The following is a 26,274-nucleotide window of genomic DNA, read 5'->3' on the forward strand; positions in this document are numbered from 1 at the left end:
CTGCCATGGAAACCAGAGCCAGCCGCTGCCCCAGGAAACCCGCAGGCGCAATTAGGAAATGCAAATAGGAATGCAAATTCCTGCCTCGCCTTCCAGGGCCCGGAAAGTTGTCCCTGGGCCACCGATGTCCCCGGGGCCACCGATGTCCCCGGGCCACTGGAGTCCCCATCCGTGGGGGCGGGGAAGGTGTTGGGGCAGGACTGAGCAGGGAGCAGGAGCTGGGCTGAGCAGCTTTTGGGTTGCCTGGGGCTCTTTCCGGCTGAGCAGTGGAGGGACCGGGGCTTCTCGGCCCGTGCCGAGCGGTGACTCATAGGTGACAATATGACATTGATATTTTTTTCCATCCTCTCGGTTGCCCAGCGACAAACAAACAAACAAGTGTCTTAAAACCCAGAGTAATGGCCTCTCAGGAACTGTCCCCTCCTGCCACGGCTGGCGAGGCTGGGCCCTGCCATGTCCTGGTCACTGGGGTCTGCCTGGATCTCTGGGGTTGTTTTGGGGAGGTAACGCTGTCCTTCTCGCACCCTCTGCTCGGAGGGTGTGAGCTGGCAGAGGGAAGGCAGTGCCTGCTCAGTGGTGAGGACCCTCCTCATCAAAGTGCAGCAAAAATAGGTGGAAAAGGAGGTAAAATCCACCCAGCAGTAACTCTGGGAAGCACAAACTCTTCAGGTCTTCATTTCTAGATGACATTTACAAGCACTGGAGACTCTGGCTCTTCCGTAGGTCCCCAGAAGAGTGTGTGTGGGTGGAGGGGGGATAATGGGGCTGAGGAGGATGGAGAGTGGAGTGGTTAAGGGCGGATGCTTGTCTGAGCAATTCCCCTCCCTGGGAGGAAGCAGCAAGGTTTTCTTTTCCCATCTGCTGGAGGAGCTGTAGCTGGGAGCCAGGGAGACGAGGTTGGCACGTGGAGGGCATCGTCCACAGCAATAATCCGTGTGGGGAATGGCAGATCCTTTATGGCCCAATCTGAGCCTAATCTGGGGCCGTGCTGCTCAAAACCAACCCTTGTTGAAGGCTTTTATTTTTCCAAGTTGCAGCCCCTGCACACTTTCCTGTCGGCAGCTGGAGTGGTGCGGGATGTGCATCCCCATTAGTGGTGCTTCTCTCCAGCCCTAGCCTGCTTTTATTGCTGGGAAATGAGCTCTGACTCCTGGAAGTGGTATTTCTTCCTTCTGCCTGACAGCTGGTCGATCCCTGCCCTCGCTCTCACTTCCCCAGGGAAGGCACACGCAGCTGGGCACGCAAGCACACCGGGCTGGAGCCTGGCCGCTGTCCTGGGCGCAGGAAAGCAGGGCTGAACAAGGGAAAACAGGGAGATCATCTCCAGAAAGTGGAGGGAAGGGCGGCTGCAGCCCTGGTGAGGGGATGGGTCACTTGGAGCATGTGCAAGGCAGTGGTGGTGACAGGGGACAGCCTTTGGGGAGGATCCCCAGCTCCTGGAGCCTAAACTGTTGTTTCTAAAATCCTTGTGGCTTTTAACCTCCCTGACCGGTGACTGCCACGGTCAGGCCAGCGCAGATCAACTGGGATGGGACGGTGACAAACTTGAAAATAATGGAAGAGAAGTGAGATGGGATTTTGAAGAGGAATGTGAGCCGTTTGGGTGGCTGAGCCCAGCACATGGTTGGTGACAAAGTGGGCAGCAAGCAGAGCCACTGCTGGGGGTCTGGGTCCCCTCACTGCCCACAACCAGGGCTGTGCTGGCGCAGGAGTGATTCTGCTGCTGAGGAGACTGAGAGCTTCTCTGAGCACTGGCCTGGCTTCAAATCCAGGTTAGTGTCCCATGTAGTTTCTATGTATATCTGTGATGGAGCAGAGGGAAAGGAGCAAAGTCAATATTTTGCCTTTCAGGGCTTTTCTCGGCCCTGTGAGCCGCGTTGTGCCGGGATGGAGCAGCCTGTGCTGGAGGGGCCTGACGCAGGGTGTTAATTAAATACCTGTCCCTGGTGAGGTGTAGCCTTTCAAGCAGGTTCTCCTCTGCTGAGCAATGTCACCCTGCGTGAGGGAGGACAAAAGCCTGGTGCAATTACAGTGTGACGCCGTGTCCCAGCACAGGGAGGGCAGTGCCCGGATTGTTGGCTCGGCGCTTTCCCGGGATAGCTACATCAGCCATATGGCTTAGTGACTCATAAAAAAAACCCTCCTCTGTTTGTGACTTAATTAGTCCCTTTCTTCCCCTCGGTCTTGGCTCGCAGCGACGAGCACAGTGCTGAGGCACTGCGGGGTGAGCGGGGCCCGGCCGGTCCTGCCCTCATCCCGGGTGCCAGGGATGGGTGGCCACGGGGTGGCCAGGAGGGCATCGGGCAGGGGCATCTGTGCTGGCTTTGTGCCATGAATCACTGCCGTGCCGTGCAGCGAGGGGCTGGGAGGGGGGAGCTGAGGGGGGAAGCCCTTGTCCCCTCCCCGGGGACCCGGCAGGCTGCAGACGTGCTGATGGAGGTGCAGGACCTTCCCACATCCCTTGTGGGTCTCACCACACACACACGGCGTGGAAACCCAGGTCCTTTCCTCTTCCCCGGCTGTGGTTTGGTCCCCAAGGGAAGGGGGATCGTGGCAGCCACGCTGTGATCACCTTTAAATCTTCTCAGCAGCCCCTCTGGCCAGGGCCCTGTCCTGGTGAATAATTCACCGTGTGCCGGCAGGGAGAGTTTTACTCCACTAATTTTGTTTCCATAGAAACTCGTGCGGTCTGTGCTCCGGAGCCTCGGGTGAATCAATACGGGATTTTTCCTTTGCACAGTGAGCGATGGCCCTTAAACCCTGACGGCAGGAGAGCTGGAGGCTGGGCCTGGTCTGCACTGCCTGTCCCTGCCTTTGCAGGGAGCCCAGGGCCAAATCCTGCAGAGATGCTCTGCACCAGGCTGGAGCAGGGTCAGCCCAGTCTAATCCCAGTCCATTCCAGTATGTTCCTGCAAAGAGCTGGAGGGGAAAGGACTGCCTCTACTCAGGCTCTTTTTCCCTTTTCCCCCTCCTGTCCTTTAATTTCTGTGACCCTCGACCTATAACAGCAAATTAGCAATTGGGAATAAGCCATGCTAATTATCCAGGGAGCAGGGCTGGCCCTACCCGCAGCCTGTGTTCGTTTTCTCCCCCTCTCCTTTAGGTGCTCTCTGCCCAAATCTAACCCAAAAATTGCCTGGCAGCGACTCCTCAGCCCGCCCTGCCCCGAGCCCAGCCCCGGGGGAACGTCACACACCTTTGTCTCCGCAGGAATTTTTATTTTCTTTCACTCCCAGCTGCTTCCCCGAGGCTTTTGTGCCGGGCTGGGAGCACAAAGGGAGGAGAGGGATAAGCAGTTAAAGATGGGTTTGTGCGACATATGGCGCGAGGGCTTTGCACGGCGGCCGGCGCCGGGGGGACGCTGGCGGGCACGGGGGTCCTGGGCTTCCCTCCTGCCGGGTTTGGGGTGGGCAGGCTGAGGCAGGGGGTCCGTGGTGGGCGCGGGGCTGTGCCGTGGGACGGGGGCAGCACCGGCTCCCGTCGCGTGCACGGCTCCGGAGCTCCGAGCTCTGGGCCGCGTGTGTTTGATGTCGGCGGTGAAAGCTGGAGGAGGAAAGGTCACCGACACCAGCCACCTCCCGGAATAATCTTATATCAGCCTCCCTGCTTTGGGCAGCCTCTTGGATCTAATTTATTACACGTTGATGCAAGATAGAGCTGAGCAGAGGCGCAGTCAAACCGTACAAAGGGATGCCGGGTCACTTTAATCGCTCACACTTGCTTGACCTATTTTTTTTTTTTTTTAATCCCTTCCTGGAAACCTTATTTCATGTTTGAATTCCCTCAACTATTTTAGGAATGTCGTCCTACCAAGATCAAATTACCTTCAATGAAACCAGTGCAGGGCGGCCTCGCAAGGCAGGCGACTTTTTGGATGAGGATCTAGTTCTACCTCATTAATGTGGGCTTAGTCTGGGGGGGGGGCTCTGGTCCTGGCATGGAAAACGTGTGAAAGCCAGGGATTAGCAGCACAATGCTGAGGGGCAGTGGGTGGCTCTGCCTGGCTTGGCAGAGAGGGCTGGGGGCACCAGGACCCCCTGGCAGCCCTGCAGATCCTGGTGCAGGGCAAAGGTGGGTGGAGCTCTGGGGGGTCCTAAGGGATCCCCTGTGTAGCCCTGCCTGGCTCTCCTTTCCCAGCTGAGCGTGTCCCCCAGGTTTTATCCGGGTGTCATTGGTTTAGGAGCCAGCTGGGTGCTGTGGAGGGCCGACATCTGGTCAGCTCACAAAGGGCTCCCATAAATCTGTCCAGGAGGAGGGAATGGCCAGCACGGCTGGGAGAGCAGTGGGTGTCCCGAGGCAGCAGCAGCCACTGCTTCTCTGAAACGTGGATGTGGAGCATTCAGAGTGCAGGTCTGGCCATAGGCTCCCCAGCAAAGCCATCAGGTGAGAGCACCTGAGCAGGAATGCTGCCAGTGCCCAGTGTTGGAACCAGGATCACTCCGTGGCATTCCTGGCTCCTCTGCTCTCAGTCGCTGCTCTCGGAGCCAAGAGGGGAATTTCCTGTTGCAGAGAGGTATGTGCTGCACAGGTTCCCAAGCAGGGCTTACTTGTGCTAGCCTCCCTGATTGCTTTTGCCTTTGAAAAGGGCTTAAACCCAGCCATTTTAATATGCAGTAGAACAAGCATTAAAGGGAATCCTCAGGTGCTTATTTGTTTCCATGAAAAAGGATTTGCTGGCAGGCAGTTTTCCCAGGCTGCAGGCCCAGGAGGGGTGCTCAGCATCCCCTGAGGTGGAGAGGAAGGTGATTTGGGAGAGACTGAGGGGGCCTCATCCTGCCCATCCTTGGCAAGTTTGCTGTTAAGCACTGGTATAATTTTTGTTCCTGATCCTTTACTTTTCATCCCAATTTCAATCCCATTATAGTCACACCTGCAGCTGCTGAACAGTTCCCAGACTTCTTGTTCCCATATTGAGCAATCCCTTTTCAGGAGCCTGGCTGCAGCAGAGCTCAGCACATCTGCTCTGGCCAGAGCCATTATTTCTGGTTTAACATCCCTAGTTTTGAGACTTCCTCCAAGAGTGTTCCCTCCAGGAGCTGGGGGGGCTGTCAGCCCTTGTCTCCAGATAATCCCGTGCTTGGAAACGCTTCTGCACGTCTGCTCTGCACCACAGGCCCGGGCTTGCAGCTGCCAAGTGATGGGTGCCCTGGGGGAGCTGGGGAGTGCTGGGCTGGGGGGAACCAGTGCTCGGGGATCCCCCCCATCCTGGCTGCAAACGGGGCTCACGGCTCCGGCGTGTTTTCAGGGATGATCTGCAAACCCAGCGTGGCAATAGCAGGGGAAGAGGGGCCGGGCTGGCTCAGCGGTGTTTGAGCAATCCCATCTGCTGTCTGAGCCGCAGCAGACACTGGGGAAGGGAATATTCTCGTTTGCACTTGGTGCCAAGGCTCTTCCCCGAGCGGTGAGGGCTGAGAGAGATCAGTCCCAGTGCTTTTCCAGCTGCCGGCTCCTCGGCTCGGGCTGTGTTCCTCGCAGAGCCCAGCAACTGTTGTTTCCAGCGTGACATTCCCGGTCTGACCCACCCCCGGGATTATCCAGCTGCTCTCTGCGCCGTTCCCGGATGGCTGACGGGAGGCAGCCTGTGCTCCTTGCACTGTGCCCGCGGTCCCTTGGCCACCCCTCCATGGGAAAAGCCCAATTCTGGGAGGTACCGAGTGCCCAGGCAGGAGGATGTGCCCCAGCAGGAGGATGTGCCCCCAGGCTGTGAGCATTATCCCTCCCCATGAGCCACACTGAGGGTTCCTCCTGGCTGCCAGGTCTCGTTCTTGGCTCTGGTTCTGATCTGAATTGTGCAAGTCATTGGCAGCTTGGGTGGGAGAAGAGCTGGGTGCAGCCCTGGGGAGCCTCTTCCCAAGGTCAGTCTGTGTTTGGTCACATTTTCTGGTTTTAAGTGGTGAGCTTGGGGCAGGAGCTGCCCACGAAGGTGTGCTGGTGCCCCTGAGCACAGCCTGCAGCCACGGAGGTCTGTGGGAGAGCATCCCACACTGTCCTGGCTGCATGGTGACACCAAAATCTGCCTGGGCATCTTCAGTACCAGCCCCATCCCGGAGCACAGAGCCACTTGGATAAAAGCTGGTGTGGACGTGGCATCAAGGCAGCCCTTCTGACAGTCAGTGCTGGGACAGCCACCACCGCTGGATGCAGAGGTGGCTCAGCTGGGCACTGCCACTGTGTCCCCAGGATGAGCCAGGACCGGGTACTGCCCGTGCCCTGCCAGGACGGGAGGATTTAGGCCATGCTGCCGGGGCTGGTGGGGGGCACAGGGGCAGTGCCAGCCCCAGCAGTGTCCCTGCTGCCACCTCGCCTCTCCCTGCGACCCATGGGCAGGGACACGCGCACCCGGAGCTCGCAAAGCCTTTAAGCTCCTCCTGTGATGGGCGCAGCAGAAGGGTGAAGGATTACGCCTGTGCCCGCGTTTGGGTGAATGAATAACAGCATTCAGGGGCCTTCCTGCAGGAAAACAGGGCCAGAGCTGTTTTCAAGCGGGAAGAAAGTTGATCAGGCGGCAGCCAAACGAGTCATCACAGCCCCATTCTGCAGATGGGGGCACGGGGTGAAGCGGAGCCCAGCCCGTGCCCCGAGCACACCCCTGCTCATGCCTGGGCTGCAGTCAGACACCAGCTGCTTCTTTCCTTTTTTGGGAAATCCGAAGGATTTTGTTTTTCCTGGCATCTTCCCAGCCCCTCACTGACATCACAGCAATAAGGGCCAGGAGCGTGCTGAGCCCCTTCCCTGGGGGTCCCACTGCCCTCCCCACTGCTCACCTGAACGTGCTGCTGCAGACACGCAGGAACTGGGGAGGATCCTTGGAATACAACCACCAGCTGATCTTTTAAGTCGACTCGTGCCAATGAGGGGACTTTTCCCTGGATTTTTTCTCATGCTGGTGTCGTGGTTTGCATTTCTCTGGATTAGCAACAGGACTTTAAAAAACGGACTTAAAAGCCTTCATTTGTGCTGTTTCACCACTGTCACCTCTGCCCATGGTGGTGTCTGTCCACAGGGCACGTGGAGCTGCCCTGGTCTGTGCGGGGGGCACCGGCTGCACCTCGGTGTTGCCAAAGGTCTCCTTTGCAGCAGCCCCTGCGAGCCCCGAACCCCCAGGGTGTATATCAGGGCTGGGAAGGTCCCAGCAGCACATTCCCTCGGGACTGTTTGAAGCCAGATGTGCAGCAGAGCCTTTTTGGTGTATAAATATCTTGTCCCCATCCCTGATTTCGTTCATCTTCTGACCAGAAGCTCTCTGTTGCTCGGCACGTTGTCGTGCTCAGTCACTCTATCCAGCACTTCCAGAGAGTTGTTCCAGGCTCTCGTGCAGTGTTCACTAACACCTCCCCAGAGCAGAGGGGTTGGCATCAGGAGAAGCCCAGAGGGATGGCAGGGGGATTGCCAATGCCTGGCATGGTCATGGCCCTCGTGGTTAGAGGGAAGACCTTAAATACACACTCAAAGACAAATGCTGGGAGACAAAAAGACCCCTCCAGCCACAGGTGCTCCTTGTTACTTTATAGATTTGATGGTTTTTAAAGAGACCCGGGGATTTCCAGCCTGATTTTGGGGGCTGATTTTGCCATTGGAGGTTTATGGGCTGGCATGGCATTTCTGAGCCAGCAGTTCTCCACAGAGACTCTCATCTCCGTACGTGGATCGTGTGTGTGTTTGCAGTGTATTCCGTACAAGCTGTGTTTTCCTGGGTGTCCAGGCTCTTTCACCACCCTCTTGGAGCAGCCAAATCTTTTAAGGAGGTGTGTACCCTGTGAATGTGTTACAACTCAATTTAATACATGACTAAACCAGCCATGCAATATTGCAATTAAAGTATAATTCCAGAGGTGTGAACAATGCCGGGCTCTTTGCTGGGAATGAGTCAGGGGAGCGGAGGAGGAACCAAGCAGCAGCATTTTATTAATTGACTCCAGTGGATTTATTTGTCCTCGGTGAATAGAGCCGGGCAGAGCTGTCGGAATTGTTCCTGCTCCTGAAAGCCGGAGCAGATCCCGGGGACAGAGCTCAACAGCGGGATGGAGACAGTTCCTGGCTGAGTGGTCACTTACATGGATACTATCAGTGAGCAGGAGCGAGCTGGGGGCTCCTGGTGCTGTTTGGAAATGACCCTTCGTGCCCGGCAATGAAGCTGCTGATGCTTTTCCATGGGTCCTGTCCCGCAGGGCGAACAAATGCCACGGGAAGGTGGCCCTGGACGGGGGCCCTGTGGAACCTGCTCAGCCCAGGGACCCTCGGCCGAGGTGCAGGGTCTGGTCGGGTGCTGGTGCTGGTGTTTGCACGGGGCTGCTGTTGGTGCATCCAGATGCAAATGCTTCCAGGATTACAAAAAGGAGAGCAGAGCGTGCCCGGAGCAGGAATCATCCCCTGTGACTCCTCTGGTGCTGAGCCAGAGCAGCGCTGTCCCTGGGGATGAAGGCCAGGGTTAACCAGCGTGGCAAAAGTGAACCTGCTCCCAGAGTTCCCGCTGAGTTCCCCACGTTTTTCAAGTGATTTTCGCTCTCAGCAGCCTCTGGAAGCCCCTCTTGGAGCAGCTCGGGGCTGTGAGCCGGGGCCAGGCGAGCACTGGGGACGTGGCTGTCACACACAGCCTGGCTCTGGGCAGGGCAGAGCCCGGGTGACCTTCAGAGGTGACTGCTCCTCCTAATGGCTTGGAATCTGATTATACCCTGTTTCGCTAAGAAATGTGCTTGGCACGTTCTTCTGCATTAAGTACCATTTAGGGACAGTTATCCTGAACTCTCTGCCTGCTGCTTAGGAAAAAGCCTTTGAAAATGATATTATGGATCAAAAGTGTTCCTGGGGTAATTCTGTTTCAACAGTGGAGTTAATCCAGAACTGAATTTGGCCCTGCATTTCCAAACGAGAAGCAGTAGCTGTATAATCTGTTTATGGTTTTAAAGTGAATGTTAATCTTGGATTTGGTGGCTTTTCCAAAGAGTCGATTTTGCCGTTGCTGCACAGCATTTTAGCCCCCTGCTCTGACACTCCCTGAGCCGACTCCATGTTTTATTTTAAAGAGCGATTTCACCGTGTTTATAAATACACGTCAAGCATGGAAACGTTAAATCTGGGCAGCCCTCGGCGGTGGAAGTAACGCCGTTTTCCTTGCCTTGTTGTTTGTACAGCCCCTGGCATGGCACATCCACGCTCCGGCGTGCTGGGGATGGGACAGTCCCACGAGGGCCCAGAGGGATGGGTCGGATTGAACCTCATCACTCTCTTCAGCTACCTGAAGGGAGGTTATAGCCAGGCGGGGGTTGGTCTCTTCTCCCAGGCAACCAACAATAGGACAAGGGGACATGGGCTCAAGCTCTGCCAGGGGAGGTTTAGGTTAGATGTTAGGAAGAAATTCTTTACAGAGAGGGTTATCAGGCATTGGAACGGCCTGCCCAGAGAGGTGGTGGATTCACCATCCCTGGAGGTTTTTAAAAAGAGATTGGACGTGGCCCTTAGTGCCATGATATAGTAATTGGAGTTGGATCAGGGGTTGGACTTGATGATCTTGGAGGTCTTTTCCAACCCAACCTATTCTATGATTCTATGATTCTATGATTCTATGATTCTATGATTCTATGAACCGAATGTCCCTCGATGAGATGGGGACCTGGTGGTGTCTCAAGGTGCTGTCCCGTGGGTGATGTTCTCCCCTCTGCCCCGCAGGTGGGAGGATGCCGCAGCGTGCTGGGGGCTGACCCGCGGAGCCGCCGGCCGCGGGGAGCGGGACCCCCGCCGCCCACCCATGGTCCCTGCTGGCCGCCGGGGCAGCCCCCCGTGAGGAGGGCGGCGGGCGCAGCAGCACCGCGGCCGCCGTGCCCCCGCAGCCGCCCCGCCATGACGAGCCTCTTCCGCCGGAGCAGCAGCAACGGCGGCTCCCGTGGCGGCTCCTCCGCCCAGGAGCTCAACAACAGCCGCCCCGCCAGGCAGGTCCGGCGGCTGGAGTTCAACCAGGCCATGGAGGACTTCAAGACCATGTTCCCCAACATGGACTACGACATCATCGAGTGCGTCCTGAGGGCCAACAATGGTGCCGTGGATGCCACCATCGACCAGCTCCTGCAGATGAACCTGGACGGCAGCGGCTGCGACGACAGCTCGGACTCGGAGGACAGCATCCCCCCCGAGGTAATCTGGGGGGGCTGCCCTGCCCTGGGCTGCCCTACCTGGGCTGTCATGAGCGGGCACCTCAGTCTCATCCTGCCTCCCTTCTGCCTGGGCACGGTTCTGCTTGGCTGCTGCAGGCAGGCAGAGGTTCGAGTGCCTGTTGAGCTGGTCTGGAGCACACAGCCTGCCTGGTGTGTCTGGGGCGCTGCTTGAGGCTCCAGCCAAGGTGCTCTCCCCACTCCCTCCTACCCCAAAACCCAACAAAGACCCTTTGCTGCCGTCAGAGGGACTCTGCAGAGCTGTGTGCTCCCAAGGACCAGCTCACCCACGCTCATCCCTTGAGCAGCACCTCCAAACTCCCCCAAACCCCCTGGTGCAGGGGACCAGTGCCACGAGGTTGCCCCCATCCTCTGCAGTTCAGCCCGTGCTGTCCGTGCTGCTGCACTGGGGCCCTGGCCCACTGAGGAGCATTTCCCTGTCCTGCCCTCACCCTATCCTCTCACCTCGCAGATCTTGGAGCGGACCCTGGAGCCAGATAGCTCAGATGAGGAGCCCCCTCCCGTCTACTCCCCTCCTGCCTACGAGAGCCAGGCCTTCAGCAGCCGCTACCCCCGCGCGCCGCCCACCCCCCCGCCCAGGTGAGCCCCCAGCCCCACACACCCCCCGCTCCTGGTGCACCCCGTGCCTCTCCCGGGGGTCAGGCTGCCATCAGCTGGCCCTGGCACGGGGTATCTGACCCCACTTTGTTGGGGTCGGGTGGGATGAAGACCAGGGAGATGAACGAAGCTCACAGCTGGCTCGGAAATCCCTGCAAGGCCCTAAGACACAAACAGCTGAGGGGCCTGGAAAGCTGCTCTGGCAGTGTGTGGAATGGCAAAAATGAGCTCCCGGGGGCGGGGAGTGCTCGGCCCCGCTCACAAACACCAGGTGCTGGGCAGCCGGGCTGTGTGTGGGGCAGCAGCCGGGTTCTGTGTGGGGCAGCAGCTGGGTTCTGTGTGGGGCAGCAGCCGGGTTCTGTGTGGGGCAGCAGCTGGGTTCTGTGTGGGGCAGCAGCCGGGGTACTGAGCCCCACTGAGGTCTGTGGCCCTCCAGGCTGGGGGCTCTCCCCCAGCAGCACCACCATGGCTGTATCTGTGGGGCTGTGGGACCCCTGTGTGGTGCCCTGGCCACCCCTGTGCCAGCCCCTCGGGCACAGGCTGGGTGTGACATCTGGTGAGAGACCTCCATCAGCTTCGTAGGCGAATCCCTGCAGTGCTGGGGCCCCACCAGGCTGGTTTTTGGGAGTCTGAGTGAAACAGGGAGGAGAAGGAAATCCCAGCCTGCAAAGTTGCAGGGCAAGGCTTGAAATGCAGCTCCCAGAGATTCCAATTGCACAAGGAAAGCCTTTCACTCTCCAGAGCTGACACTAACACCACAGGTTAGGGAGGCGTGCTGGGGTTTCCTGGTTCCCAGGAGCGCTGGTGGAGCTGGGCGAGCACTGCTGTGCCAGGCCCTGTGCCCCGCTGCTGTGGCAGGTGTTGCTGGGTTTCTCCCTCGCCAAAGGGGCCCACAAGCACAGTCTGTGCTTGTCCCACAGGACGGACGTGCCAGGCCCTGGCAGCACCCCGGCACCCAGGCACTACAGGAACTGGAACCCGCCGCTCCTGGGCAACCTCCCCGAGGATTTCCTGCGCATCCTGCCCCAGCAGACAGCCAGCACACAGGTGAGCCTTGCTCCCCTTTCCAGCCTGCATCCTGGCTCCACAGCCTGGCATGGAGCACTGACCCCTGTCCTCAGCCATCCTGAGCTCTCCAGCACTCTGGAAGCATCTGGGTACTGGGTGTGCACTAAACTTGGAGCGTGTTTTGTTCAAGGCAAGACTAAAGTGGGCAAGGTGTGAAAGGAGAGTCTTTCAGCGAGGCTTTCATATTTTTCCTGCCATTATCTCAGTGATTAGTGCCAGAAATGCCACTTGCCATACGCACCTTGTATTTTCAGTTATTTGAAAATCTCACCTGCTGCCCTGGCGAGGAGCAGCAGGACCAGTAGCACTGCAGGACCAGTGGCACTGCTGGGGTGCTCAGGGACTGCTGCAGTGGAACTCGGGTGGGAAAGCTGGTGCAAGCCAGAGGATTTGCCCCTGGGAAATCCGAGTCCCCAAGTGCTTCATGGCAGTTTTGAAGCCACCAGGTTTGGGTGCCTGCAGCAGGGCAGGCAATGGGCAGCACCCTGTGGGAAACAAGCAGCCCCAGCACAGACCGTGCTGGGTGCCCAGCTCAGTGCCAGGCATGCTGCAGTCTGGGGTGTCCCTTGACCCTTTGCTAACACTGTGAATGGGGCCAGCACCCTCCTAGCATGGCAAGGGGCTGGAGGGGCTGCAGAAACCCTGCTCCTCCCTCCCTTTTCAGCTCCAAAGGCAGCCTGCCACATTTTCATGAACGATTGCCCTGCAAGTTGAGCTTCGTGGGCTCTATTACCTTTCTGGGAATAGGAGTGTGCCAATTCATTTGGGCTCAGGGGGAGGAGAGGAGCAGCTGCCCTTTTCTTTCCCCGGTAATTGTGTGCTTTTGCTTTTTATGGCTCTCTGGGAGCAGCTACAAATCAGATAAATATTGTAGGCAAGGCTGAGGTTGTGCTGCAGCGTGGGGCTGTGCCGCTCCCCAGGTGCGAGGCGTGACGTGCCTCGTGCAGGGACGTTTGTCAGCGGGAAATTGCAGACTCTGCTTTTTTAGAGATGGGAAATAAAAGCAGCAGTGCTGGCTGAGACCCTTCTCTTGCCTGTGGCGGCACAACCCCACGGTGTAAAGTTAAAAAATCTCTGCCAGCCTGTGCTTTGCACAGGAGCACTTCTGGCTCCGAGAGGTTCCCACATGGGATGTTGGTCCCCTCTGTCCCATCCCCCTTCCCAGTGGCCAGAGGCAGTGATGCCCTGTCCCCCGTTGTCCCCTGAGGGGACGGTGCTGTCCCAGGGACCCGCTGGGGAGCAGCAGTCGGTGGCTGTCCAGGCTGGGGGTGAAGCGTAACAGGGGCAAAATGCCGAGCAGCCCAAGGCACTGCTGCAGGGACCCCCGGGCACCGAGACCACCGCCCGACCTGTGCCGTGTTTGCCTCCCCCCCAGGGTTCCCACGGCTGCCGGCAGCCCCTGTCGAGGGGTCTCGTCCCCCGGGGCCAGGGCTCCCTGGAGCAGGAGCGGCGCTGGAAGCAGTACCTGGAGGACGAGCGGATCGCGCTCTTCCTGCAGAACGAGGAGTTCATGAAGGAGCTCCAGAGGAACCGGGATTTCCTCCTCGCCCTGGAGAGAGGTGAGAAGCACCTGCAGAAACCTCTGCTTTTTGGGGGTGTGTGCCCACCCCGTGGCACTGGCTGCCGGCAGCATTGCCCTGCCAAAGCAGAGCCAGTGCAGGATGTGGCCAGGCTGGGGGCGGGTGGTCCCACCTGCACACACTGGTGGGCTCCTGCTCCGGGTGCTCAGCGCCTGCCACAAGGCTCTGCTCCCCCTGCTCACCTCTCTGCAGTGTCTCTGGCAGAGCCCAGCAGAATCCACAGCAAGGAGCTTTGAAAATGCCCTCCTAGCCCTCCCTGGCTGTGCACCTTCCCCAGGTGCTGGCAGGCCTGGACTGGAGAGCAGTTTTCCCATGACTGCTCCTTCCCTGTCACCACGCTCCTTCCCAGTGAGCCAGTTGCTCGCCCAGTGCCATGGGGAGGGTGTGGGTGGTTTTACTGCTGCTGATCACAGAGCTGCCCTTCCCCTCCTTCTGAGCCCCCCAAGCCAAGGAGGCCTTGCAGGTTTGCAGGGTCCTGGCAGCACCTTCACTGCAGAGGCTGGAAAACCACGCGTGTGCCGTGTGCTGGTGGTGGGTACGGCTTCCTCTGCTGGGTGAGGAGCAATCCCACCCCCTGCTGCTGGCTCCCACCGAGGGGCTCGTGGTCCCAGTGCTGAAGTGAAGCCCCAGCTCCCTCCCTTGCCCTCAGCCTGTCCCTTGGCAGCCACGGGGCGTGAGGGGAGAGGGGAGGGAGCCTCGTGCTCTGCCCCGAGGGTCTGATCGAGCAGGCGCTGTGCTTTCTGTTTTTCAGATCGATTGAAATACGAGTCCAAAAAATCCAAGTCGAGCAGTGTTGCTGTCAGCAACGACTTTGGTTTTTCCTCCGTATTATCAGGTAACTTCCAAGGCACACGTGAGCATCGTCTCTCTGCAGCAGGACTCCCCACAGGCCCTGCATTCCCAGCCCTCAGCCCAGCTGCCTCCAAAGTGGCCGGGGGGGCAGGAAACGAGCTGAGTCCTCCCTGCTGCCCCCCCAGCACAGGAGAGGAGCTGGTGGGCCATGGGAATGAGTGTTCCTGCCCTCTCCTCGTGGAGGTGCTCCTGCATCCTGCCTCTGTCCATCCCTGTCCCCCCTTGCCTGAGCTGGAGCAGAGGATTGTGCCTGGGAGGCATAATGACTGTTCCCGGGTAATCCTGATTAACCTCGGTGAGGGAGCAGCTGCCCAGAGTCAGAATTAGAGCTGGTGTCTGTCGATGGCCCCGTGCAGGGTCGGGTGAGACGCAGTGCCAGGGCAGCCTGGCAGAGCTCCAGCTGGGCACACGGACCTGGGGAAGGGGCACGGCCCAGCAGGCACGGGGACATGGCTCTGGGGGTCTCTGGTCCACCTGACTGAGTTGGAAGTCCTGCTCCTGATGCGGTGACCCTGCTGTCCTGGGTACCACGTTCCAATACCCAGAGTGCAGGTAGTGCCCAGGGTAATTTGGGGCTGCTGGGCCTGGAGCAGCACAGAGGGAGGTGCCTGTGCTGGGACTGAGCCACCGCTCGCCCCACATCCACTCGGGGGGGAATCACAGCGAGGGTGGGCTGCAGGCCCCCATCTGCACCCACCAACACAGGGCTGTGTCTGCAGAGGGCCCTCGTCCAGAGCCAGCCCCGTGTGCCAGTGCCCTCGTCCCTCCTGCTCTGGCTCAGTGTGCTCGTGGCAGGGCTGTGCTTTGCCAGCGCTGGAACTGGGTCATGGAAATGGTTTGTCTCGAGCCTCTCCTCATCACGCACTCCCAGTGACCAGATGTTTGCCTTCCAGGTGATGTAGCCCCCTCTGTAACCAGCGAGGCCGGCGGTGCCGTGTCTGACGATGCCTTATTCCGAGACAAATTGAAACACATGGGAAAATGTGAGTGGGTGTGCGGGCCCCGTGCTGGCAGCGGGATGCCTGGGAGGGCTGGAGGGGAGCTGGGGGTGGGGGAGGCAGGGGGAGAGGTGGCAGCAGTTTCCACCTGCCTTTCACAGCCATGGGCTGGTGCATCCCTGCCCTGTGGTGCTCTCCTGGGCCTTGCCAGTGGCAGGATGCTCCTGGGCTGGACACTGGCAGAGCAAGTGAGAGAGGGACACCCCAGTCCTGCTGCCCCAGTTCTGCACTGTCCGTCTGTCCCTGGTGCACCTGAGGGTTGTGGCGTGAGTGGAGGCTGCAGGTGGTGTTGGGTAGAGGAATTTCTGGCCAGGGTTTGCGTGAATCCTAGAACAGCAAGCCGAGGGTTTGCTGTAACTCTCCCTTTTCCAATCCTTTCCTCTGGAAAGTCACAACCTGCTTCTCCCGCCACAAGCTAGACCCAGGTCCTTGGGCAGCCTGGGCTGAGCTGCAGGCAGTGGGGACACTGGGGAAGGGTGGGTCAGTCTGGGTTGGGAAGATCATGAAAATCCCAGCCCGAGGCTAAAACATCAGCACCTCCCACCAGGGCCAAGGCACCCCTGTCTCGCTCTCCAAGCCTGGCAGATTTGTGCAGTCCTGGTGTTCCCAGGCAAACCCAGGGCATCACCACAGGGCTGTGGGTGGCTCTCACACCTTGGCCTTGCCTGTCTCCTCCCCTGTGGCAGCTTTGGGAAGGTGTTGGGGTGAGACCCTCACCAAGTTCCTTCCTTCCAGCCACGCGCAAGAAGCTGTTTGAACTCGCCAGAGCCTTCTCCGAGAAGACAAAGATGAGAAAATCAAAAAGAAAACACTTGTTGAAGCACCAGGTGTATCCTAAAAGGGAACTGGGGGAGGGCCCAGGGCTGTCAGAGAGGCCTCACTCAGGTTCTCCTGGGGGGTCCCCAAGGGCACGGTGTGGCCGGAGCCCCCCCGGCTGCCCTGTGGCTGGGTTGTGGGATGGGAAGGGATGGGAAGGGATGGGAAGGGATGGGAAGGGTGATTGTGGTGCCACAGCCACCTCCCGGCCCCACAGCTGGTTTTCCTTAGCGGAGGGTGCAGGATGGGGACGGCGGCTTCAACAGCAAATCTCCTGGATGATGTGGAAGGCCATGGATATGGTAAGGAATGCTGGGTGTGCTGTGCTGGACGTGGCTGGCTGTGTCCTGCAGTGCCTGGCCCTGGGTCACCCTGGGGATGGCCCAGGTGTGACCACCTGGCAGAAATACCCCTGTGGGCCAAAACCCCCTTCCATTGTTCTCAATTATGGCAGAGAACCCCAGTGTCCCACTGGGAATTGTCTGCTGAGCAAGAAAATCTCTGCCCCGGGACAGAGGCTGGGCTGCCTCCCCCTGGGGCACCTCACTGGGGCCGGGACCGTGGTGCAGTGGAGGTGTCCTGGTGTGGAGGTGGCTCCAGCCCCTGCCTGCCTCTGCCTTTCAGATGAAGACTTCCAAGCACGGAGGCAACAGCTCCGGGAGGAGGAGGAGACGCCGAAGGAAGGGCAGTAAATGGTGAGAGGCACCTGGGGATGTGTGTGAATGGTCCCGTCCATCTGTCCTGGCTGGAGGAGGGACCACATGCCCTGGGTGGGTCCAGAACGTGTCTGGGTGGATCCAGAGCATGTCTGGATGGGGACATCAGTGGCCATGGCTGTAACAGCCCCAGGTGCTGGTCGTGGTGCAGCTGAGGCTGAGCACGTGCTGTTCTCCTTCCCTCCCCTTCCCCTCCCCGCAGGTCCCAGCGCTGGGGTTTCTTGCTGGCACAGGACGTGCAGGAGGCTTCACGAGGAGATGGCTGAAAAAGGAAAAAACCCACCCAACAAATCACCCAGATTTTGGCTGTTCCCCCTCCGCTGCTGTGCTCCTCAGAAGTACAAGTGTTGAAGCGAGGCACGATGTTTTCTTACCAGCGGTTTGAAAACAACATTTTCTATCCGGAAAATCAGCCAAAAAGGAAAAAAAAGAAAAAAAAAAGGAAAAAAAAAAAGAAAGAGGGCAGCTGCTGCGAGCGGCTGTGGAGGAGCCAGTGGAGCTCAGGCTGGGGAGGAGCAGGGCCCGCCTGCTCTCTCGGTCCGAGCGGCGTCACGGGAGGAATGAAATCAGTCGTACTAACGAGGATCCGTTCACACGTGGGGCCTGCGGGGCCGGAGCACTCCTGAACATATCTGTAGTGGTCTGATGCAACTTCACTCTGCGCACACCGGAACAAAAACCACGTGAGAAAGGGAAGCTAACAGCCGTTGTCTATTATTGCTAGGAGTAATGAGCAGAGATTCAGATCAGGTAATAGTCAAATAATATAAATTGTTTATAAAGGAAAGGCCTTCTTTTCCTAGGCATTTCACTTTGAATTAAACCTTTGCCTTCGGCATTGCTACAACTGCCTTGAAGTTGGGACGCTTTGTGCCGCCGCGGGGCAGCACCAAGGGCTGGATTTCGCACCAGTTTAACCCTCACTGACGGAGCAGGACACGTCCCGCGGGGTGTGGGGTGCCGGGGGTGGTCCTGGAGCCTGGAAGCTTAAGGGATGCCCCCGCTGTAGGTGAGAGGCAAAGCCCGAGCTGGGTGTTGGCAAGGCTGGTGGAGGTGTTTGCAGCACGGAGAGTTTGTACAAGGGCTTGGGGGCACTGCTGGGTCTGGAACGGGGCAGGAGCAGAGCCCCTTCCTCGTGCCCACAGCGCCGGAATCGCTGCAGCTCTCGGAGATGCTGTCGGGCTAAAAATAATTACATAAACAAATTCCTTCGCTGTGTAAGTACCGAGTGACGAGCGTAAAGGCAGAATTCGCTCCCGCCAGCACATTTTCTCCTCCTTTATCGGCACAGCGCTCCCTGCCAAATGCAGGAGGTGGCTCTAGACGTGCCTGTTTCACTCCCTGGCTCCCGCGAACCGGCACAAATGTTGCAGGATTTGGAGCTGCGAAGGCGGCAGACGCAGAAGCCCCAGCCATCAAACACTCACGCAACTGTTTTCCCTGCCTCTCCGCGGGGTTTGGTAACAAAAGTCCCTGTTGCAGGCGCTGGCTCCCGGCAGGCTCCTCTTCAGTCCCAGTGGAGCCCGCGTGCCTTTGAAGTGGAGGCCAAGATTCCCCCCGCGAGCAGCCGCTGCACCTGCCGAGCGCTGCTGTCGCCCCTTGCAGCGCGGAGGCCTCGGGGGCACCACGGGCTTCACTTGCTCTTGGTTCCTGGCCAGGGCCGGGGCTGCTCCCGGCTGTCTGTGGCTGCAGGGTCCAGGCAGTGTCTCATTAGCTCAAACTAAACGCTCCCGCAGCGCCAGCGCTCGGACAAATCCCGGGGTGCCAAGGGTCAGGGCAGGATGTGCTGGGCCGGGAGTGCCCTGGGATACCAGCGAGCTTTGAGTTCCTGAAACCAGAGCAGCAAATCCCAGCTTTGGTGTCCGCTCCTTTGCTTTCGAAGGAAGGATTGAGGAGCATGTCCCGAGTCGTGGCAGCCTGGTGACAGGTTAGAGCCACCCCATGCCATGGGCAAGGCTCTGAGCCCCCTGCTCCCTGTGGTGTGCCCGGCTGTGCCTCGGGCTGCTCTGCACCCTGCAGGCTGGGATGGGGCTCTGCGGGAGCGTGTTCTGTCCTGGCTCAGGGTGCAAGGGGCCTAAATGTGAATCTGGGAACAGAAAATCCTTTACTCCCTGGGTGGGATTTTCACTCCCAGCCTGCGAGTGGTGGAGAGAAGGAGGGGCTCCTTCCTTACCCTCTGCTGGCCCTCGGGGCCGTAGGAGGCTGCCGTTACCCCTTCCCAGTCCAAAGCAGCTCTGCATATTTGGAAGAAAATCAAGCTTGGAACCGGATCAGCTTGTCCCCGTTCCAGCGCCTCTCAGCTACCGCGGGCTGCGCTGCCGGCGAAGTTTCCATGAGCGCAGGAAGCAGCGGCAGCCGGGCGGGTGCTCGGGCTCTGGCGGGATGGGAATCCTGCCCTCCCAGACCAGGAGGTGGTTACGGGAGGGCTGAGGCAGCGAGGCACCGGTTCCTGGGCACTCGCAGCTCACCCCAATCTCCCGAGCCTTGGAGGGTTCGCTGTGCCCAGCACGGGCTGGGTGGTGCCCGAGGGATCAGTTGAGCTCTCCTGGGCACGTCTCACATCAGCCACAGGCCAGTCCTGCTGCCCCGCTGGCTTTAGCTACAGCCAGAGGTGGACACTGTCCCCCCTCTCAGCCCGCTCAGGTGGCACGTCCTGTAACCCAGCCAAGGTTTGCTGGCAGAGGAGCCTGGGGACAGCAGCTGCCTCTGCTTTCTGCCTGAGCACGTCCCCCGAGTGCCCATCGCCATCTGCTCCCCGTGACCCATCAGAGCCCACGGGGCTGTGGGGCCTGTGAGAAACGGGGAGAGGAAGGAAGGGTGGTCTGGGGGCCGTGGGGAGGGGATGGGTGGGGTCTGCCCTGCACGGTGGTGCTGGGGGGGTCCCTGTGCCCAAAGCAGGCACCGCACTGCGGGCACACGGGGCTGGCACAGCGCCCCGGGGACGTCTTGGCTCGCACCACCAACAACGTGCCCTTAAACATCCCAGGCCTGGCACAGCCTCTGAGTGATGTCACTCCGTAGCCATGTCAAAACATCTTGGAGGCAACAAAGCATCGTTTTAATGGAGGATGGAGAGGGATTATTTTTGTGTCCTTTAAAAAAAAAAAAACAAACACAAAAAAATCAGGTCTAATGAGTAGAAAGGCCACAAACCCGGCTTGGGAGCCAAAACTCATTTCTTACATTAAAATGTCCAATTCTCAGTGATATTTGTATCATTTCTCTACGAAAGGGTTTAAAAAGAACAAACCAAACTGATCTGTGATGTTTGTGAGTGTGACTGTTTTAGAATTTATTTCCATAAGTGATTTTTTTTCTTAAAGATGTTTAATAGTAATTCCTATAATAAAGTCCTGTTGTACTCTTAACACTCAGGGGTATTTTTTTACTCCCATTTCTTTACAGGGGGAAGAAAAAAGAAAGGGGGATGGGGAGGGAAGGGGCAGCTCTAGCCCAGCTCCAGCTGTGCCCCTCAAGGCTGCAGATGCCCAAAATCTGCCCTGGCTCACTGCCTGTACACTCCTGACGGGGCTGAATTTGCACCCGACGATTTTCTCAAGAGTTTGCCTTTCCCTTCCTTGCGTGTTCCCTACAAACAGGCAGGAAGAGGAAAACTTGTGGTGAAAAACTCCTCGGAGCCTCAAAAAGCAGCACATGCACCCAGAGATGAGGGGAGTCTGTGATGGTGTGAGGGAAGGGCATCAAGCCCCACTTACAGGAGCCCCCTGTGTCCCCAGCCAACACCCAAAACCTCGGTCTCAAGCTCTTCATTTTTGGGAATAGTAGTAGTTTTGGCCCATCCAGGCTGTGCTGTCCTTGAGAAACACCCCCCAGGCAGCCTGAGCAGAGGGCTGTGACACGGGGATGGCTCCACACCTCCACCGTGGGCAGCCTGTGACTTGCAGGAGGAGGATTATTTTGAGGCTGTCGTATGTGGAACTTCATGGGCAGCCACAGGGGGCAGTGGCAGGGCCAGGGGGGCACATGGAGCATCCCTCTCACGTGCAGGGATAGGCCGGAGTCCACTCCCTCCGCACCAGCTGTCCGGGAGCAGCTTCCAGTTCCTGGCAGGATCAGAGCTTCCCAGCCTCACGTGTGGCTTGGAAACCTTCCCTGTGAAAGAAGACCCTGGAAAAAGTCAAGGCATTCTTGCCTTAAATGTCAAAAGCATAGAAATGGTGGAGAAACTCTGGCTGCCTGCTGCAGCCAAGCGAGTGCCGTGCTCTGCGGGGAGCCAGGGCTTTCCAAGGAGCTGAATGGCCCAGGGCCTGCCCAGTCCTTGGAGCAGCTCAGATGCGGCCCTGGAGCAGTCCCAGCAACTCCTTTTTTAATTCCTCTTCTCCACAAGGACAAGGCTTTTGCTTTCAAACCCGTGTTTTAAGAAAACCAGCAGCTGAGAAAAGCCCAGGGCTGGAAACTGGTGAGATGAGGACGAAGCTGGAGATGTGAGAGCCCGGCAATACCTGCTGGCTCGTCAGGCTGCCGTGGAAATTTACTGCCCCCTTCCTTCCCGAGCCTGGAAGATGGAAGCAGGGATGTATTTTTTTTTCCCATCAGCTCATTCCCAAGCTAAGGGCTGCACCTAGTGACCAGCTCCCTGCCAAGCCAGGTTGGCGGAAAGGCTGACTGGAGCAAGGCTGTTTACACAGGGCCCGGGTGGAGCTCCTGGACTTTATAAATCAAGGGGCAGGGCTGGGGCTGTCAGGGCAGGATCAGGTCAGGGAGCAGCCCCTGGACTGTGCGGATCCCACCATCTGCTCTCTGTCTGGGTGAGACTCAGCACCAAAAAGTGTTGGACTTGATGATCTTGGAGCTCTTTTCCAACCTTAATGATTCTATGAAAAGAATCACCAAGCCTGCCAGAGCTCAAGGAGCGTTGGGACAACACCATGAGGCCCATGCTGGGATTGTTGGGGTGTCCTGGGCAGGGCCAGGAGTTGTCCTTGATGATCCTTGTGGGTCCCTTCCAACTCAGGATATTCTGTGAGTCCATGAAAAGGTGATGGGGTGAGACTGACCCTCCTCACACCCCACTGCTGGTGATGGTTTGCAGCCCGATGTCACCCCAGGTCCCCATGCCCTCGCTGCCCTGGGGACACAGCAGTGCTGAGCTTGGGGACAGCAGACAGGGCAGTTCAGTGCCACGGGCAGAGGAGATGAACCCTTTTGGGGACATCATTCCTAATGTATGGAGAGAAACAACTCCACTGTGGAGGTGCAGGCACAGCATCTCCGAGCTGTCCCCTCCTCAAGAGACCGGCCAGCGAGGGTGGGAGCAGCTCCTGCTTCCCTTGGAGCCGTGTCCCTCACCCAGGACAGCTGTCCTGTCCTGTCACTGCTGTCCTGCCCCTGCACCAGCCCCGATGGCTCCAAGAGAAACCGGAGACGGCGTCTGGGCCCTGCACGTGCCTGGCAGGGGGACAGTGACAACTGTGTCCCATGGCTTGTCCACCCTCCAGATCCCAGGAAACTGCAGTTCTGAGGACAGGGGAAGGGGGATGTTTAGGGAAGCACAGTAGGTGTCACCTTACTCCAGGGCTGGTGCTAAGGAAGATCCTGGGATTTTGGACACTTGGGATTTTGTTGCCCCCAAGAGGGCTGTGACCCCAAACCCTTCTGCACCCCTTCACCCTGGGGCTGTGCCTGGCCTGGAGGAGGGGGGTGTTTGGGAGCAGAGGATGGATCTCAGGGCTGCTGGTGGTGCCAGGGGTCCGGGCTGGGGGGCAGCAGGGGGGCAGTGGCCCCGTTATCTCCCTGGGGCTGGGTGGCTGAGGGAGCTGCCGCCGTCCCAGTGCGGGGGAATGGGCTTCCCAGCTCTGGGGGGCAAACAGGGCAGCCCCCCAACCTGCTGTGAGTGCCCTGGGTGGGGGTCCCAGGTCTCCTCATCACTCATGTGCTCAACAGGGACACGAGGATGGGGAAGGCTCTGGAAGGGCCACACGAGGAGCACTGGGGGCACTGGGTTTGCTCAGCCAGAGCAGAGCAGAGCGAGGGCAGAGCCCATCGGGGGCTGCAGCTCCGACCCCTGCTCGGTGTGACGGGGACAGGACCCGGGGACGGCCGGAGCTGTGCCAGGGCAGGGTCAGGGTGGATCTCAGGAACAGGTTCTGCCCCCAGAGGGTGGTTGGCACTGAACAGGCTCTCTGGGGTTTGGTCACGGCCCCAAGGCTGACAGAGCTCAGGGAACGTTTGGACAACAGGGTGGGATTGTCGGGGTGTCTGTGCAGGGCCAGGGTCGGGCTGATGGTCCCCGCGGGGACGTTCCGTGACTCAGTGGCTCAGTGACATGGCGGCCGAGCCCGGCCTGGGGGCGCGGCTCCCGCAGCCTCGGCCCTGCCGGTGCCGCCTGGGCAGGGGCTGAGGATGCCCGGGCTCACCTGGGCCCGGCCCCGCCTGTCGCGATAGCCGCGGCTGGGGGGGGGCGACACACGACACAATCCGGCTGCGCCGCCGATCGGCCATCGACTGGCGCTGCCTGAGCACCCCCTCCCGCCAGCGCTCGGCGCTCGGCTGCGCGGCCTGGCGGCGGCCCCGGTTCCGGTTCCGGTCTCGGGGCGGCACCGGGGGCTCAGGAGGGCTCAGGGGGGCTCGGGGTGTCCCGGCGGGTCCCAGGGTGTCCCGGCGGGACCGCGGAGCCGCCATGGCCGGGAGCCGCACGCAGAGGATCGGCAGCGTGTTCAGCCGGTGCGCGGGGGGGGGCTCAGCCGGGGCGGAGGCCGGTTCCCGGTGAGGGCGGCCCCCCCATGACCTCCCCCCGCCGCTTCTCCCCCGCAGGACGCGGGACCTGCTGCGCATCGGGATCATCGAGAAGCCGCTGTGGTTCGACGTGTACGCGGCGTTCCCGCCGCTGCGGGAGCCCGTGCACCGCGCGGTGCGGCCGCGCTACGGGCGGAGCAGGGACCCGGTGGCGCCCGTGTTCTACCGGGAGGATGAAGTGCGGGCGTGAGTCACCGCCGCGTTCTACCCCTTATCCCACCGGGACGTGCCCAGGGCCCGGCTGGACCGGGCTTGGAGCAGCCTGGTCTCTGGAAGGTGTCCCTGCCCTTGGAATTACTTGAATTGGACGGCTCGGAATTACACGATCCTGAACGGCCCTCCCAACCCGAACCATTCCATGGCTCCAGGGAATGCTTTCATGGCAGCCACCAGCTCCATAATGAGCAGAATTACTTGCTTTTAGGGAGGGATTGGTTGAAATTCTCTTTATCATCTGTTCACTTGAAGCTCGTGATTCTCTGAGTTTCACCAGTTGCTGTTTAGGGACAATCCCAGTTACACACAGGGTTTGAGTGTTGGATGGTGGGAACTTCCACAGGGCACGTTTGAGGAATGGAGCCTTGAACCTGCTGTAGGGTAGAAACAGGTTTTAAGTAAATCACCTAAATCCAGCTTTTGCTTCTTGGTTTGTGATTTTTTTGAACGAATAGAGGTTATTTTATGATCTTCCACATGTTTCTCGTGGCTGCTGGAGGCTCCTGTGCAGCAGGAAAGGCAAACACACCTGTACAGCAGAGAGCTCCAGCCTGGGCTTAACCCCCCTGAGAAGGAGTTACAGAGCTGCTCTGACCCATGGCGGTGATTAACTAGAATTTACTAAAACCGTCAAAAACGCTGGAACAAACATCTCTGTAGAATTCCAGGCTGGTTTGGGTTGGGAGTGACCTTAAAGCCCATCCAGTCCCACTCCCTGCCATGGGCAGAGACATCTTCCACTATCCCAGGTCACTCCATCCTGGCCTTGGACACTTCCAGGTGTTCATAAAGGCTCCTGTGAAAAGGAGAAATAGTTCTGTGAATGCTTTTTATTACACCCTGATTTAACAGACCCTGATGTTTATTTACTATTGATTTTAGTTTCAGAAACCTGTTTTCTTTTCTGAGCAGGAGATTTTACAGAGTTTATGGCAGTGGTCCAAGGCCTTTCGACCTGACACAGTTAAACTTCAAATCTACCTGCCAGAGGTAAGATTATAATTAAACTGGAGATATTTCTGAGACTTGTCTCTTCCTCCCCTTCAGTCACTGAACCAAAACATTATTTGTGAGAGTAAAAACACAACCTTGCAATCCAGGTTTGTTGAGAAATACAATGAGCTGAAGGAAGAAGGGAAAATTGAAGAGGAGAAATTGTTTGAAGAAACAGGAAAAGCCCTTTTAGCCAGTGGGATCATTTTACAGAGAAGAGCAGCAGATAAAGTGAGTATTAAATATTCACAGAGTCACTTGGCTGGTGGATTGAGAAAACCCCTCTCCCAGGCCTCTGATACTGAGGTGGTCTGAGGTAAATTCTCAGCAAAGCAGTCACATGTCTGGTGGTTGTAATAAAATGTTCTTGCTATGTAGAGGAAACTTTCCTCTTGATCATGAACGTGTCTGGCCAAGGTTGAGGGACTTGTGGGACAGAAAAGAGCTTGTTCTGGTGATAAAAGATTGAATAATCTTTCAAATAAGTGTGTGTCTGTAGAAACCACTTGGAAATATGTTTGTGTGCTGCTGTGCATTGAATTTTTCCGTAATAATAATCTCAGCGTGATGTGATTTTGTGTCTTTCCCTGCAGGTGGCACAGCAGGAGCACCAGGGATCTGCTGGAACCAGGGATCCTGCCTTACACCAGCAGCTCCAAACTGTGCTGGAGGAGCTGCAGGAGAAGAGGAAGGGTGGGAAGGAGCAGACACTAGAGCTGGCAGGGACACAGAAGGAGAATCCCCCTCCCTCATGACAGCTCTGCTGCCCTGGACTCTGCTGCCCTGTGCCCTGGCTGTCACCTGCCAGGATCCAGCCTCCACACCTGGCACTTTGGGACGTTTCCCTGGGGGGAATCCAGCTCTGGTGCCCCCCCCAGACTCATGAGTGTGACACATTTTTCCTCCGTCCTTCTCCTCAGGGATGAAATTGGAGATAATGATATTTTTTTTTTAAGGTTCAAGGCTGTTATCTCAAAGTGTGAGTTGGAAAATAAGAGCGGAAAATAAACCATTGTCTTTAAAAGTTGGAAGTTCTGCCTGTTCAGGTGTCTTGTTTCCTGCTGTGGAAGTGGCAGGTCCTGTTTGATGGATCCCAGCAGCTGCCTCAAGTGTCATCTTTTTATAGCTCACTGAGGAAAGTTGCTCTTTATAGAAAGGGAATAATATGCTCTTCCCATTCCATCATTTGCTTAAATTCAGAGTGGGATAAAGTGTGGCAATACCAGATAACTGGGACCTCTGTGATTTTTTAGTGACTCCTAATGAAACTGGTCACCTGTGAAGAGTGACAATGGGGTGTCCCATTTGTTTGCTGAGAGAAAGGTGATGCTGCTGCACAAAGTCACAGGAAATGTGGCGTGGAGCAACATAAGGAAATAACAGCTAATCTTCCTGGGATTAGAACAGAGTTCTTCCCATGCCTGCAAACTCCAGTAACTGGCTGAGCTTTTATTAAACATTTTGGCTTGTATGAAAAACAAACAGTGTCTGTGTCTTTCTTTTTCTTTGTGATTTT

At 58.0% G+C, this 26,274-nt stretch overlaps 2 protein-coding genes across 2 annotated transcripts; both read left to right on the plus strand.

Moving 5' to 3' along the window:
- The first annotated feature begins 9,647 nt into the window (after nucleotides 1–9,647).
- Nucleotides 9,648–18,014, plus strand: CUEDC1 (CUE domain containing 1). Its single transcript, XM_027698756.1, has 10 exons — nucleotides 9,648–10,128; nucleotides 10,618–10,745; nucleotides 11,684–11,810; nucleotides 13,207–13,390; nucleotides 14,163–14,246; nucleotides 15,157–15,246; nucleotides 15,997–16,090; nucleotides 16,321–16,379; nucleotides 16,702–16,772; nucleotides 16,996–18,014. Exons 1-9 carry the CDS (start codon nucleotides 9,838–9,840, stop codon nucleotides 16,767–16,769), a joined length of 1,125 nt encoding a protein of 374 aa, XP_027554557.1. The 5' UTR covers nucleotides 9,648–9,837; the 3' UTR covers nucleotides 16,770–16,772; nucleotides 16,996–18,014.
- Nucleotides 18,015–23,320: 5,306 nt separating this feature from the next.
- Nucleotides 23,321–26,236, plus strand: MRPS23 (mitochondrial ribosomal protein S23). The gene is made up of 5 exons (XM_027698793.1): nucleotides 23,321–23,477; nucleotides 23,568–23,735; nucleotides 24,678–24,755; nucleotides 24,866–24,989; nucleotides 25,352–26,236. Exons 1-5 carry the CDS (start codon nucleotides 23,434–23,436, stop codon nucleotides 25,511–25,513), a joined length of 576 nt encoding a protein of 191 aa, XP_027554594.1. The 5' UTR covers nucleotides 23,321–23,433; the 3' UTR covers nucleotides 25,514–26,236.
- Nucleotides 26,237–26,274: the final 38 nt, after the last annotated feature.

This window comes from Neopelma chrysocephalum, unplaced genomic scaffold (assembly GCF_003984885.1).
Source record: "Neopelma chrysocephalum unplaced genomic scaffold, ASM398488v2 Primary Assembly neopelma1_132, whole genome shotgun sequence".
Lineage (NCBI taxonomy): Eukaryota > Metazoa > Chordata > Aves > Passeriformes > Pipridae > Neopelma > Neopelma chrysocephalum.